Raw genomic sequence first — 15,873 nt, forward strand, 5'->3', positions numbered from 1 at the left:
AGGCAGTCACCAGGGTCAGTCTGAGAGCGGGGGAGACAGGAGGGCCTGAGTCGGGGGGGATGAAGGTCAGGAGCTGAGGCTGAGTGAGGCGGTGCCCCAGGAACACTGTGGCCCCGGGAACGCCAGAGCTCCCAGAAGCTGAGAAAAGCAAGTAAACCAATTCTGCTCCAGAGCGTCCAGGAGGAAGGCAGGTCTTTCAACACCTCAGTTGAGCCCATCACGCCTGATGCTGGACCTCTGGCCTCCAGAACTGTATGTTAATAAATGTATGTTGTTTTACACATGAGGTTTGTGATAGTTTGTTACGGCAGCCGTAAGACACTAACACACAATCCAACAACAACAACGAAAACACTTTGCCAAACAGTTTAGCAGTTTCTTCAAACGTTAAGTATTCATCTAGGGCACAGCCACTAGCAATAAGAAGACATGAAACTATCGGTGTGTGCAATGACACGGCGAGTTGAAAAGAAACGTGTGCTCGCTGAATGAAGGGTGACCGAGGGGGCGCGCTACGTGACCCCACCGACAGGTCTAGGACGTGCGGGCCGCCTGCCCAGGTTCAGATGCTGACTGGTGGGGTGGGGCACTGGGGGTGGCAGAGGAAAGAGGGCAGGCCTGGGGGGGCAGGGACAGAAGCGGACTCCAGTGGTGGAGGCAGGCGTTCCCCGGAGCGTGGACGTGGCCTCCCAGGGAATTTTCCAAGGGGCTCAGATCACACAGAGTCCTCCCGCACTCAACAATGAACGGAAATGAGAAATCAGCAAGGGAGAACACTGGGAAAATGTGCAAACATGCGGAAATCACAGGATATACACCGGACTATCCGATGGTCGAAGGAGTAAGTGCAGAAGGAAATTAGACGACGTGGTGGCACGAGTGACGATGACAGCATGTCACACCAGCAGCTACGTGTGTCATGGCGGTGACACTGTGCGCACAGGGACAGGGCAGCTGAAGGCCACACACACCTCCACGCAAGGTGGCAGCCACGCCCGCAGTCCCCACTGTGCTGCGGTGGGGGGCGGGAGGGGGGGATCACCGCCTCCACCCAGCTGCGTCCCGAGGTCCGCAAACACGCCATGCCGCCCACAGACTCCGCCTGCCAACACGCTGAGGACCGCACGCCCTGTCCAGAGGGACGCTTCACACTCTGACACGCAGCCCCGGGCACGGCGCTGCTTCCACCACACTGTGTCCAGGCTCATCGCTCCACGCCTACTGGTCCCTGGGGCCGGCAGGCTCCACGCCCCTCTCACATGTAATTAAGGGGCAGGTGGGCTGGAAGGCATGATTTAGGAGCAGAGCAGTCTCCGGGCTCCCAGGGGTGCCGGCAGTGGCCCATGGAGGCAGCACAATCCTCAGACAGAAAGGACCCACAGGTAGGTGGCCGGGGCAGCCGGAGGGGGGAGGCGGTGGGCCGGGGAGGGTCTGTGCTGGGGACTGCCCAATGGGCCCGTCCCACTGCTCGGCGCGCTGGGTGGCGGGCCTCCTGCGGCCACAGGACGGCGGTGGGAGGGTGAAGAGGTGTCACCTGTATGTGTGACCTTGAAGGAGCTGCAGGGTGCTCAGGTTAAGCTGTCCAACAGAGTGAGTCCTAAGCCCTGCCGGTGTGGGGCTGAAAGGGGGCTGACAGGACGCTTCTGCGTGCACTTGGGCAAGACGCTGATGCACAGAGCCGGAAGGGAGGGGTGCTTTCCGGAGCGCACTGGTGGGTGCAGAGTCGTCGTCCCTTTAAAGGCCAGCTTGGCCAGCGTTCGCGTGCCCAGAAGCTTTCCAAGTCCTCTGCTCCAGTCCCTGCCGCCCACGGCCTCTCCCTTTCCTGCCGCCCTTCCCGTCTCAGCTTCCCGTGCACATGGGTCGAGTTGGGTCTCAGAGGGCTCACATCCTCTATGGGATCGCATTCCCGCCACCCCCCCCCACCCCCCCCACCCCCCGGTCTGGAACCTGGGCTCATCCGCAGGGCACCCTGCCACAGCTTCGGTGTAGAGCCAACTCTGGACCCGGGTGGCCGGGGGGGGCCCGGGCCGGCCAGGGGACACAGCTCCTCCCTCCCCTCGCAAACCCAAGTCTACGCAGAAGGCGTGGGCAGGGAGCACGCTCACAGATGTGGTCATTCCTACGCAGCGTGCGGCCCTCGTGACCCAGTGACAGGGACAGAGGGTGAGGGGACCCAGAGGGGACCTTCTCCAAAGACACATCTCCCGGTCACAAACACCTGACCCGATTGCTGTAGTTTCCTTATGCTTATGGTCTGGCAGGCATCTCCCTTCTCCACCCGTGTCATTTTCAGTATCTGAGTAGGCCGCAGCCAACCAAAGCAGGCTCTCCCTTGAACGGGGCACTGAAGCCCCAAATCACCGGTGTTTACTTCTGGAAAGGTCGCACACACTAAAAATGCAGTAGCCGCTGCACAGGAAGGTCTCTGGCTCGCTCGCCCACGAGCGGCTGCACATGGCTGTGGCAGTGCTTCCCCACTGCGCCCGTGACTTTCCAATGCCGTGAGAACGAGCGCTCTGGGGCCCTGTACTGTTCTCAGGGCCTTCACGGTGCCCGAGCGGGGCTGGTTTTGTCCACTGGAAACAGGGAACAGGCTGAGCGAGGTTTCGGTGGCTGAATCTCGGTTCCCACTCATTTGAAGGTCAGGTTCATGCAGCAGCGATTAAGCGTCGCTGCCGCCAAGGTGCGTGCAGTATATGAAGACGGGACTGGGGGAGGGGGGGAGCAGTGACACAGGATGGAAGCGTCACGTCCCAGTTACACAGCCCTGGCTGGTATCGATGCCGACTCGAGTGCCATGTTGGCCGCACCCCTGAGAACCGCCGCTGAGAAAACAACTGAAGATACACGCGGTAAGAGACACAAGCAGAGAATGACACGAGGCGCGGGTGGCAACACCCAGTTAGCACGTCAGAGGGCGGTCCTGCAGGAATGAAGGAACACGACAAGCAGGCATGTGGAGCACAAGGGTCGGGAGGGCACAGGAAGCCCAGCTGACTGACAGCGGCAGCACAGACAGAGCCCCCCGCGACAGCAGCATGCGTGTCGACGGCAGGGCTGCACGGCCCGCGTGGGCGCGCTTCAGCGAGCAGTACGATGGCAACACTGCCGGACATCACACATGTAACACACGACATACATGTTCACCGACTGCTTGTGTGATCGACCAGTCCGGCTTCTTCCCACGGCACGGGCTGGGCGTCGGTGCCCTAACCCCACGTCATCCGAGGCTCAACAGTAAACGCTTCAACACCCCAGTGGAAAGGTAACAATTAGCAAGATGGACTGGGGGAAAGTCATACAATGCAACCACGAGGTGGCCACAACACACGCCTTGTACTGAAGGGGCAAAGACGGTGAAAGCAGCCCCGGCTGCCGTGGCTCAGGGGACTCAGTGCCCGCCTGCAAACCGAAAGGTCACTGGTTTGAGTCCCAGTCAGGGCCCATGCCTGGGCTGCGGGCCAGGTCCCCAGCTGGGGGCACGCAAGAGGCAGCTGATCCACGTTCCTCTCCCTCTCTTTCCCTCCTTCCCCCATCTCTAAAAGTAAAGAAAGACCATGTTACCAACAGGGAAGTTGAAAGCGAAAGGACAGAAAAGGTCAGCATGCGAACAGCACCCCGAAGAGGCCCAGCCAGGCTGTGTCACGGCAGACTTAGATACACGCGTTACCAGGAGCACCGCAGAAACACGTCCCACTGCTGCAGAGGGCGTCCCGTGCAGAGCACCAGCTCCGGGCACCTAACAGGGCTGGACGCCACGACACAGACGCTGGTGGAACTGCAGGGAGACTGAGGTGAGTCAGCCGGAGCGGCTGCAGCAGCTTCCACACCACCCATGCACACAGGCAGAACAACAAGACAGAGCGGTAACAAGGAAGTACAAGCTGCGGTCTGAGCCCCGAACAGCTCCCACACCCCAAAGCACGGAGCCTCCCTCGCAGGCGTGCACGCACGCTGCGCCCGGCCCTGCAGAGACGCACGTCTCCTCCTCTGCACGGGAACGCTGCTTTGGGCAAAGACGACACGGGCCCACGGCACCAGCGCTGTCGAGTGTACAAGGGACTGAAGTCATACAAAGCACATCCCTGCTCAGCAGTTACGCAATCAGAAGTCTGTATCGGGAAAAAGTTAGGGAAATTCGTAATCGTGAAAAGGAATGAGCACACACCTAACTAGGGAGTGCACAAAGAATGATTTCAAGGGGAAATTACAAGACGCTTTGGCATGAATGAAAATGCTACCAAAACCTGTGTCGTGACCACAAAGCTGTGTGCACAGGGCAGCCGGTGGCTACGAATGGCAGAACTAAACAGCAAGGGTCTGAGAGATGCGGGGTTGCTGCCTCTGAACACAAGGGAGGCGCCCGTGAGCAAGGAACGCAGGCCGGAAGGCGGGAAAGACCAGGAAATGGATTCTCCCCTAGCGCCTCCACAGGGAAGGCACCAGCCCTTCACTGGACTAGCCCTGAGACAGATGTGGGGTTCCTGATGTCCAGGAAGGCCTCGGGACACGTTTGCATTGCCCTAAGCCCCTCAGTATCCGCCAGCGTGCGACCCCAGCAGCAGAAAACGAACACAGTAAGAAACGTCCTCAACCATCCCTTTTTCTAATTGTACAGTGACGTTCCAACGGATTGAAAACACAAAACACAAGAGTAAGGCTTTCTCGCCGCTTCAGTCACACGTGGGGAAACAGCTGAAGGTCACACACAGACACACAGACACACAGACAATGTCTGGGACTGAGCCCAGGGTGGCCACCAGTCGATGGAAGGCATGGTGGCCTCAGCCCTTTCCCGGCCCCAGATCGACGCCAGGGGTGCAGGTCTCCTTCACCACGGCGTCTCCCCGTTGCCGTTTCAGACTGGCCCTCCGCGACACTTCTGTTGGGTGCATGTCACGGTGTCAATTCTTTTCCAACGTAAGAGAGAGAGATTCGGAGCGCTGTAGGTGGACATGCCTTTGCCTCCGTGCAGACCACGAAGCCCTCCCAGGTCAGCTGGCCGGGGCCCCAGGTCTGCCGGACGGTGTCGCAGGAAGGGATGCCTTCAATGGAGCTTGGAGCACGTCACTGTGCAATGCAGGAGGTGCTCTGAGCTCCAGAGAGAGGAACAGCTCCAGCGACCCCTCCCAGGACGTCCAGTCATGAGCAGCCCTTCCGCTACAGTATTAGGGGGTGTCTCTGAGAGGGTCGCGGTACAAGAACGGCAGAATCTCAACTGCAAAAGCAGGAGTAACATGAGCGATTCTGGGGCGGGCAGGGCTGGCTCCCCCTGAGGCCTCTCTCCTGGGCGTGTGGACGGCCGTCTCCCCACTGTGTCCTCACACGGGCGTCCCTCTGGGGGTGTCTGTGTCCCCATCTCCTCTTCTTACAAGGACCCCAGTCCTGTGGGATCAGGGCCACCCTGGGGACCTCATTTTTACCTTCATCACCTGTTTAAGAGCCATCTCCCTAGGATTTGGGTGCACCTGAGAAATAGGATGGAAAATGCAGAACTCTTGCACACTCAAAGACTACCCGCATTGGGGTGGAACGACATTCACAGAGCTTAAGAAATGCAAAAGCGAATCAGCTGGGGGGCAGGAGAAGGCGCTCCTTAGTGGACAGGCCCCCTCTCAAGCCCCACAACACTGAGAGAGATGTCCGTGGGGGGACGGGCAGTGACTGGGAGTGTGGTAGGTATCATTGCGTGTACTCGTGGATTGAGTTTGGCCTATTGGGGTAGCAATGCTGCCTGCACAGACCAGCTTTTCCACGCACACTTTGCTAGTTTGCACCGGCACTTTAAGGTGACGTTGCGGGGACTCTGCTGGGACTGTCAGGCGCACTTTACAAGCACCCTTGTCAGGAACGGCACTGATTAGACTAGAACTGGTCTCCGCGTACTCAAAAAGTCGCGTTGCTTCGCTCAGTCAAGGGAGGCGGTGGACAGAGGCCCAAACGGTGCAGCTTTCCAAACACGGCTCACCGGGCACAAGGGTTTTTAGGGTGATAAATATTTACAGGCACTCAAACACCGCCACGGCCTCTTAACAGCGGCAGTGAAAATCTGCGAGATTCCTGAACTGAATGAGAAAAAAACTGGGTGATCGGGAACAGGGACACCCTGACCCTCCAACGTTAGCAGCTCATCAGGGTTTGAAAGGAAGGGGTACAGCAGCCACCTGAGAAGTTATGGGACAGGGATGTTGCAGAGATGTGACCACCAGGCCTGCGGGTCGGCTGCGACAGAATAGCCGGGTGAGGCAGGGCTGGCACCCAAGGGCAGCTCAGGCAGAGCAGCGTCACGGCCTGGGGACAGAATTACGTTCCTGGCACGCCAAGCTGCTACCCAGGATGCCGTGGAGGAGGAGGGCAGGGCCCTTTGGAAATCAGGCCGCTTTGCAGGTGCGCGAAGGGTTTCCTGATCGCAGGTGTGGTGCGTGTACAATACTTCCGTCTGGGGAAGCCTGTTCCCACCGTGGGGGCACCACACACCTGAACGGTTTGCGGCCCTTCGTTTGCGCGCTCCAGTGGGTGCCAGTCCATGGCCACCTGAGCGCCACGCAGACGGAGGAGCAGGGCCCACGGCGCCCGTGGCAGGAATAATCAAGGAGTCTCTATCAGATTAGACGTTCCCGGCTCCAGTCCCCACCACGACTTTTCTCTAAATGGCAACTGTTTATTCAGTGTGACCACGATTAAGTGCAGCCGGCCCGGTGCTCCTGCAGGGGAAATGAGGCATTGAACACTGGCTCTCACGCGGACACACGGCCCCGTCCTTGGCCTTCGGCCGTTCCGGCCACCACTGCTTTGAAGATAATTACAGAGGGCAAGTCCCCGCTCAGGAGGTGCCAGGATGCAATTAGGCGGAGCCCACCATTTCATTACCAGGGGTTAACGAGTCTCGAAGATCACAGGGCACACACCACCCCCTCCCCTGTCCTCTTGTGGCTTCTCTCTCCTCCCGGCCGCAGGGCAGGGAAAAGCAGCGTGGGCGAGGGGCCGCCGGAACACAAGGGGTCCGCTCGCTGCTCCCGCCCTGCCCGGGCATACTGGCCCACCGGTACCGAGCCCCCAGTGGGGGCTCGCTCCCTGGGGATTCTGCACCGAAGGCCGCAGCGCGCCTGGCACTGGTCTGCGGCACTCACCCTGGAACCGTCCCCAGGACCGGCAACCTGTGCCACGGCCCCCGTGGAGGTCTCCCGGCGTGTCTAAGCTTCCCCCACCACAGCGTCTTCCTCCTGCACCTGAGCGACTCCTACAGCTGGGCCGGGAGCTGCAGACACCCCTCTCCTGGGAGGTGCACCCGGAGCCTCCAGCCCGCCTCCAGGACCCCGAGGAAACTGGGTCACCCCCGCAGATAAATGATAATGCGGCAGGACAAAGCATGTCTTCGTGCTCCAACGCACACCCCACTGTAGCTGGACGACAGCCCCCAGCAGCCCCGGCTTCAGCCCCCGGAACCAGCACCCGGGAGGGGGTACCAGACACACCACAGGCGGTGCTGACGGTTATTATATCCACACAGATGCTCTTTCCCTTGGAAAGTGTTCAGGGACCGGTTTAGGGCCCAGGGCTCCCGAGAATGGAAGTGAGGGACATCCTAGGGGGCCCTGCCGCTGAGGGTGAGCCTGTGAGCAGAGCTGCCTTCGCCCGCAGAGTCGCCACCAGCGCGCAGGGTTGAAGCAGCCTTCCTGCTTTCGTTCAAGTGACAGGGTCAGCACGCTTCGTGTTGAGGCAGACAAGCGTTAGGGGGAGAGGGCAAAGGGAGCAACGACAGCGGACGTGCCCAAGACAAGGAGCAAGCGCCCCGTCCCTCGAGGCGGGAGGCACCAGGACCCAGGAGGACCCTTGTCATCCTGACGGGAAGGCACGAGCGAGGCCTGCAGGGTCCTGCACGCCACCCCCAACTACGGCACGAAGAAGAGGTGCTCTAGACGAGTGGCCTCCCAGTCAGGGCCCGAGACGCGTCCCAGCCCGTCACTAGGAATGGCACGCGGCAAATATGAAGACGGGCACACCACGCCGGTTACTCCCCAGGATCAATGCAACTGGATCGTGGCGTGAAGTCCTTCGGGTAACCGTGCAGGAGCGCCATCCGCTCGCTCCCTGCCTGGGGCATTATGTCCCTGCATCTAATCAGAAACACGAACGCAGTCAAGCAGGGCTGCCGGGTGCACGCGGAGGACTAGAGCTCCTTTGCAAAATCACGTGCCGGAGCGCGGCAAGGACCTGGGGCCAGGCGTGAGCGTGGCTGTCCTTCTGATGGCTGTGCCAGAGGCGAGGCGGGAGGCCGTGTGTGAGGCGGGAATGCTGGTGCGCCACAACCGGGATGTTTTGGGGAACATTCTTGTCAGGCGCCCCGCAGGCAATTTTAAACCCCAGATGCCTGCCCGGCACAGCCGAGGTTGCCACCGCTCCCGTGGCACCAGAGATCAGTGACGGCGTTAACAGAGCAGCAGCTGCCCTGACGACTCCTCAGGAGGATTCTCGTACACCTGACAGCAGAAAGTTTATTTTCAGCCGAAACGCGTGCTGGGGTGGCACCGTGGGACCTTGCAGCCACGGGCTGTGCAGCGATCACTGTTGAAATGTCTCGTCCTATGAAGTGACCGGGCACCTGGGCATCTAAGTAACGAGTAGTGTCGGGGGACATCGCCGGGGGCGGGGGAGGGTATCTCTCCGGCTCTTTCTGCTGGCATTAAATGCGCCTCCACCCGACAAACGGCGGAGCGAAGCTGAGAGCGAAGTTACAGCAGTGAAAACAGATGCCAAACCATAATCGAAGTAAACGGCCGCTGAGCAGACAGACAGAAGGGGCGGATGGATCCCCCAGCACAGCTTTCCAAGTGCACAGCGAGGAAAAGAAGCCGGGTCCCTCGGGGAACGTGAGGGCCGCCCCCATGACGACATCCTGTTTGCGAGGCTGCGCCTCCCGGTTCAGGCAGACGGGAGGGTGAAGGAGGCAGGGACGTACAGCCAGACGGGAGGGTGAACGAGGCAGGGACGTACAGGCAGACGGGAGGGTGAACGAGGCAGGGACACGGACGGGAGCAGAGGCCCCGCGAGCCTGCCCGGGCAGCGCTCTGCGGCAGGCTGCGTCCCGACGCCAGCTGGACAGGACTCCTCCGTGGCGCTGCGCCCTTGTGCCATTCAGGTCTCACTCCCGTCCAACGTGCTCTAGCCCAGGAGCAGCTGCGGACCACAGACCGCTGACTAACGAACTGACCACAGGCGTGGGCGTCAGGCTCACACGCCTCAGGTCGACCGAGAGCAGAGCCCGAGGGAGCTGCAGTGACCCACGCCGGCCGGTCACTGGATTGCTCTCTCGGGACCATGAATTTTCGGACACACGGCTCGGCCTAGTCTTACCTTTCCCCACCCCTGCCGGCATCTCACTCCCACTCTTGCTGGACCCTCGACATGAGCACAGGTGTTCCACACCTATGTTCTCTGCTAGGCTCCACACAGCTAGCCAGCAAACTCCAGCCCAGTCCTCTGCGGCGGGGGGAGGAAGCAAGTTTCCCCAGGAAGGGGAAACACACACAAGTGTGTGCTGTCGGTTCCCTGGGCGCGCAGACGGTGAATGTGGCCCAGCGCAGCTGCCCCTGCCCGCCATGCAGAGCGGGACCCCCACGCACAGAGCAAAGGCAGTAGGGTCTCCCTAAGGAGGAGCGTGGGAGGGTTCTTCCCTCCAGCACGGGGAGACGGCCCCAGGGACCCTTTCTTCGGCTCTCCCTGCTGCAAAGGTGCCGAGGCGCTCTGGGGACCTACGGATGCAATCCTATGAGGTGGTAAGAGCCCACTGTCCCCGGAAAGCTCATCGGCTGCCCTCTCAACCCTCGTAGGTGTTACACGGGGTCCAACGCCAGTGTGCACGGTAAGGGAAAAGCAAGTTCACAGTTGTTCGTACGGAAAACCACACAATGACTAACAAATAACAACTGAAGCACCCATAGTCACAACTGTCAACGTCCCTTTGCTGCGCCCTGTCTGTGGATTCTTCTGGAAGTTAATGTAGGGCAGGAGCTGTTATTACATAATATTCTATTTCTGTCGTCTGCTCTGTGGGTGTTCCTGTGCCTACAGAAACCCACTGTGCTGAGGTGGGCACCAGGACGGAGTGCGCTGGGATTCCCACCACAGACGGGGCGTGACTGAGAAGAGCTGGCCCAGCACGGCAGAGTCCCTGTCCCCCCCCCCCCCCCGCAGGGGCACACAGGGTACCCCGGGCCCCAGGCACAGCCACAGGCACTTGCAAACCGGCCTCCGTGCTGCTTATGTGGCCGGTAGGAAAGGCTGGGCGAGCAGACAGGGGCAGAGCAGGTCGCGTCCCGAGCTCCCTGAAGGTGAAGCCCTGCGTGACACGAAATCCTGCAATCCGCGTGCATTTACGGAGACGCGGCGAACTGGAATCCAGACTGCCAGTCCCGCCCCCCACGGAGCTGTCTTGTTTCCTGCTGAGTTTCTGGGAATTTGAAAATAAGCTGATTGTTCTTGGCTGAGTGTTTAAAGACCCTACATAATGACTGTACCAGGCTCCTGGGAAACACGTTACGTTAGGACCACGTTTCACCAGTACCAAAGTGCCTGCTTCTGAATAGTCTTACCATGCACCTCTGCCCGGCACTGTTCCCAGAAGCAGATGCCACAGGCTGTTCTCCAAAGCCCTGGCCTGCCCTGCCTGCCCGATACCCCCGCCCCTGCCCAGTGTGGCTGCAGAGCACTGGGAATGTGGGTACTTTCCCCCGCAACATGCTAGCACTGTGAAACGCTCCGGTTGCCAAGACTGCAATCCAGCACCAACGGGAAGCACCTCGGGGGCCTTCTGTGCTCAACAGATGTTGACGGGCAGCACTCTGGGTACCAGGGCAGACAGCAAAACACGCCATTCAACTTCCATCCGTGCCCTTTGCCTTTTAAAGTTGCTACTGGGAAAGTTAGTGTGGTGTCACTGCTGTTAGTGCTGCTCAGGGCACGGGCCTCCTTGTCTTTGAGAGGGAAGAGCCCGCCCCTGAGCTCCCGATTTTAGTTTTGGCCAACCGGATCGCCTCCCCGAGGCAGGAGCTGATACAGTGCGAACCACAGGCCCAGATCACCTCCCCGAGGCAGGAGCTGACACAGTGCGAACCACGGGCCCTCTCCCCTCTCCCTCCCGAAGCTGGTCCTGGCTCAGAAGTAACCCCAGCCCTCTCTTCTCTTCCCCTACACGGCATGGAAAGCCAAAAGCATCAGGAGGGTCAGAGCCAACTGCTGTCTTGTGTCAACAAAAATTGAATCCCGAGATGTGTTCTGTTTGCAGGAACAAGAGCATCCTGCATTTCAAAAGACACACAGAAGCGCTCTGGTGTTCCCGTAAAAATCTCTGCTTACTTCCTCATTCCCCTCCCATGACACGAACTTCTCCTACAACATAACAATTTCCCATGAAGCGACCTGTGTTCAAGTTCACTTCCTTGAAAACCAGGTATCGGGCCCTCACTGGTGTGGCTCGGGTGCAGTGTCGTCCCGCACACGGAAAGGTCAGGGGTTTGATTCCCGGTCCGGGGACACACCTAGGTTTCAGGGACCTCCCTGGTCGGTCGTGTATGGGAGGCTACCAGCCGATGTATGTCTCTCTCTCACATTGATGCCTCTCTATTTTTATCTCAAATCAATTAAACAAATTTTTAAAATTAAAAAAAGAAAAGACAACCAGGTATGAAGTATCGAGGCTACATGAACGAGAACTTCCTGGGGAAATGTATCCAAAATCCCCAAAAGCAGACCTTCTGCAAAAGAACGCACTATGAACTGGTGGTACATGGTCACACCAACCACAGATGGCTTCAGGGACACACGTAAGAACTGGAGCAGGCACAATTGGGCAGATGAAGTGAGCTAAACCAGCACATTCCAAAGCGTAGGGCTTTATACATTTGGGAGAGAGAGAGAGAATAAATAAAGGTAAATTTCTCAAGATTTGGATAAAGACTAGCCAGGGCAGGAAAGGAGAAAAAGGGCAGGGGATGGCCAGTGGGGAAGAGGGGGGTCTTGTCTTCCCAAATGCCACCGATTCTTGGTGTCCAGGCAATAGCTACACCGCTCGACTTGTCTGCCCTAGCAAAGGGGAGGCCCTGGCTGGTCACTACCTGCAGGCAGGGCCACAGAAGTCCCACTGCATCGCTTCAGGGAACAGCTATGGCATCTCAAGTCCCGAGCAAGCATCAGGCTCATTCAGAGGTTTAATAAATTTAATTTTAATGAGACATCTCGGTGTGCATTAAAATGCATGAGACTTTAGGTTCTCGGGACCTTTCATTAGAGGCGAAGGCATGTGACAGTGTAACCGCTGGACCACCTGAGCAGGGAAATTCGTGTCCACCGACTGTCCTTGCAAATCTCAGAAGCTTTGTGAAATCGAGTCACGTCAGAATTCGGGGCTGCCTGCTCTGTTCTCTCCGACTCCTGACCTCTCTAGGGATTTTTCTTTTTTCCTTTAGGAATTCATCATTTCTCTCTGTGGGTCCATGAATAAAGAGGCTGTTGTATTTGTGTGCCTTTAAGAACATCAGTCTCCTTACTACTGAACCACCGGGCCATGCAATCAGCGGGGACAAGGTCGTGCTGGCCACGAAAGATGAGACCGTCCCTTCTAGTTTGCAGCAGACCATCTGGACTCCTTTCTTGGCTCTGCTGCTCGTTAGCTGTGTGACCTTGGGCGGGTCACTTTTCCCCTGTGACTCAAGGTGCTTTGGGTTTGAATTAGTCAATGCGAGCATTTCCTCCGGCATTCCCGGACTCTGTGAGAGGAAGGAATCGCCTATGCACACCTCCAGCAGGTCAGTCCTCTACATAAAATATGCATGCCTCCTTCAAGTCCTAGCAAGCCTTCTGGAGGCTACAGGGTCAGGCTTGGGGTAGCACTCTCTGGGGGTTCTCTTTATACACTGAGCGTTTTCTTTGAATCCGCTTTGAAGGTGCCTTGGCTGGTGACCGTAGGACCCATGCCAACCGTCTAGGGGGCTGTTTAGTGCACAGACAGGACCGAAAAGTCTCTCAAGTGCGTAACTCAGCGTGCATCTCACGCTTCCAGATTCTGGGGCGCAGATGCGCATTCCGAGCGGGCAGCTGTGCGCGGGGGGGGGGGGGGGGGGGGGGCTCCCTGGTGATGCCCAGCTGCGCGGTCACTCTGACACTTGGGGGTGGCTATGTGGGGCGGTTCTGGGCATTGTGAAGCGGGAGGCGCTGCAGCAGCAGCAGCAGCCGCAGCCGCGCAGGCCTCCACCCCCCGGATGACAGCACCCCCCAACCCCCACTCCAGCAAGGGCACTCCAAATGCCTTCCAGACCTTGCCAGATGTCCCCAAACCGGCGGGCTGAGCACAGAGGCCCTGGAAGACGCCCTGTTCGAGGGAAGGTGCGTGCACCTCTTTGGCGCCCGCGCCTGCAGCCCCGGGGGCGGGCGGGCAGGCGGGCAGGCAGCCCGGGGGTCCCTCCAGGCCCCCAGGCAGACGGGGAAACTGAGGCCGGGCGGCGCGCGCGCGCCCCCGCGGCCCTCGCGGCCTGATGCAAACTCTTCCCCGCCCCCCGCGCGGGGGTCCCCCGAGCGCCGCGCCCTCCTGCGCCGTAACCCACGCGCGGCGCGGTCACCGGAAGTGAGTGCCCCGGGCGGCGTCGGCGCCTCGGCCCCGCGCGCGGCCGGCCTGACGTGGCCCCGCCGCCGGCCTCGGGGTGCCGGGTATGGCTCCGCCGCGGCCTCCGGCCTCGAGAGCCCGCGCTCCCTTCCCGCGCCTTCCCCGGACAGCCCTCGCGGGATGCGGCCGCAGGCTACCCACCCAGAAGGAGGCCGTCCATGTCAAAGAGTAGGTGGGTGACAGGCCGCGGTACATGCAAGGGCGCCGCCATTGTGTCGCCGTTCCCGGGCGGGTGGGGGTGGGGCGGAGGCGCGCGCGCGCGCGCCCGTCCGCCCGCCCCAACGGGCCGCGCCCCGAGACGCTCTGCGCATGCACCGCCCGCGGCCTTCTCGCGCTCGTGCCCCGAGCCGGTCCCGCGCGTGCGCGCTCTAAGCCCCCTGGTTTACCCCACTTCCAAGCCATTGCGCACGCGCCTCCTGGGTCCCCTCGGGCCGCGCATCCAGAAGTGGGCCGTGCACGCGCCCCTTGGACCTCTTCGGACGCGCGCCCTTCGGCGCTCCCGCACGCGCGCTCCCCGCGCACGCGCACCTTGGCTTTTCACGTGTGAGCCGTGGCCACGACAAGTTTGTCCCCCTGCACCCCGATCCTTTTACACCCGCACGCGGGCCGGGATGCTCATTCATGGCACCGACTTCCCAGGGTCGGGGCAGCGTGCGCGGCTGAAATTTAGAAAGGCCGTGCTGTGCGGAAGGAGGGAAAGCCCGCAGGGACTGGACGCGGGTGGTGTTGGAGGGAGAGGTGCAGAGATGCTCGGGCTGGCTTTGCAGCGAGCCGCAGGGTACTCGGTCACGGGAGCCCCCGCTGGGCTCGGCTGGGTCCGGGCGCATGCGCAGGGCGTGCGGGTCTGCAGCCTTGGCAGCGGCATCTCCAGCGCGCCTCCGGAGTATCCTGGCTGGTATGTTGGCCCCAGGCAAACCCCCAAGGCCGGAATCTGATAGGAAAGACACATAATAAGAATTTTTTTCAATGCCTTTCCGCCTTTGCCTTCTTCTGAGCTGTCAGCCTTTGCTTGCGCTGAGTTTTCTTCCTTTTCCAACCTTGGCGAATGCAACCTGGAAAGCATTTTTGCCCCACTCTCGGGGATACATTTTTGTCCGAGTTTCTATTCCTGTTCGTTGCACGTGCACGTTGAAGCATCAGGATAGGAGCTTGCAAGAAGCAGAGGTGAGAAAGCTCCAGAGACTTTAAAATGTGAGTGGGTGTTGCTGGTGACGCACAGCCTGTGTACACTGGATTCAGCAAGCTCCTCAACGACACAGGGCAGAGGAACCTCTGTGCCTCAGTTTCCTCGTGTGTAAAATGGGATGTTAAATGCGAGGAGGCGTGCCAAGCTCCGTACTACCAACCGTGCACATCCAATTAATTTATATCTTTGTATGGAGTTGTTCTTGTGAAGAGACTGTCCCCCATTTGATCCAAACGTGATTCTCCAGTGAGAAGTGGGAACCCCATAGAAGGAAATTAATCAGCTGGTTAGGGGTTGTGACCCAGAATGCCCTAGGCTGTGGCCCGAAGGACCATGAAGTGGGTGGGCAAACAAGAGGCATGTCTCGCCTCCCAGTTGTGCAGGCCAGAAGTCCCAGAACAACTTGTCAGCCCCGTTCATTTCCTGTGAGGCCTCTTTCCTTGGCTTGTACACGGCCTTCTCGCCCCCGGATCTCTTTATGGGCTTCTTCCTACGTGTCCGTTTCTGTGCCCAAATTTACCCTTTGGAGACGGACAGCAGGCATAACGGGTTACCACCCACCCCGAGGAGCAAATTTCCGGCTGATTACCTAGGTGGAGATTGTATCTTCAAGTAAGATCACATTCTAAAGTCCGGGCAGTTTGAATGCAGCCTGCCTCTTAGGGGGACACAATTCCCGCCCCCCCCCCGCCCCGTGACAGATGCTTTCCACCGATGCGGGTGGAGCGCCCACAGGGCCCCGGTGCCCACCTGCTGGATGGAGCCTTTGGAACTTTGGTGCCCGGTTTCTTTCCATTGTTTGGACACCCATAGATCTACAAACCAGAGAGCTGTTTTTCTGCTCACGGTAACAACGTTACATTTCTGTTGGTTCCTGAGAGAAAAGGAGTGTTTTGAAAAGGGATACGCACCCGGCCGGGATGAAGAATTCGAAACTGGGCAACGAGCAGCTGCGAGAGTGGATGCATAGGTGGTACCAGGAAGGAGCTTAGGAGTGGCCTGGGTTGTGAACTCACCTAGAGATGGGGTG

General features: G+C 59.5%; 2 protein-coding genes across 7 annotated transcripts in view; one reads left to right on the top strand and one right to left on the bottom strand.

Moving 5' to 3' along the window:
* The window catches only part of LOC139440588 (pseudouridine-5'-phosphatase-like), an 85,721-nt gene extending 71,831 nt beyond the window's left edge, over positions 1-13,890 (bottom strand). For both annotated transcript variants that reach the window (XM_071220399.1, XM_071220398.1), the window contains exon 1: positions 13,799-13,890. In XM_071220399.1, the coding sequence (XP_071076500.1) occupies positions 13,799-13,868 (70 nt within the window). In that variant the 5' untranslated portion in view covers positions 13,869-13,890. The remainder of the gene's footprint in view (positions 1-13,798) is intronic.
* Positions 1,099-15,873, top strand: part of LOC112313384 (steryl-sulfatase) — a 113,221-nt gene continuing 98,446 nt past the window's right edge. The window contains exon 1 of one of the 5 annotated variants that reach the window (XM_053917004.2): positions 1,099-1,382. Coding sequence is in view for 1 of the 5 variants with exons in the window: in XM_071220394.1 (XP_071076495.1) it covers positions 12,787-12,803 (17 nt within the window). In the remaining 4 variants the exon portion in view is untranslated. Of the gene's footprint in view, positions 1,383-12,496; positions 12,804-13,363; positions 13,381-13,467; positions 13,830-14,498; positions 14,553-15,873 lie in introns of those variants that run through there. The other 4 variants (XM_071220394.1, XM_053917000.2, XM_053916999.2 and 1 more) reach the window with 4 other exon arrangements.

This window comes from Desmodus rotundus, chromosome Y (assembly GCF_022682495.2).
Source record: "Desmodus rotundus isolate HL8 chromosome Y, HLdesRot8A.1, whole genome shotgun sequence".
Lineage (NCBI taxonomy): Eukaryota > Metazoa > Chordata > Mammalia > Chiroptera > Phyllostomidae > Desmodus > Desmodus rotundus.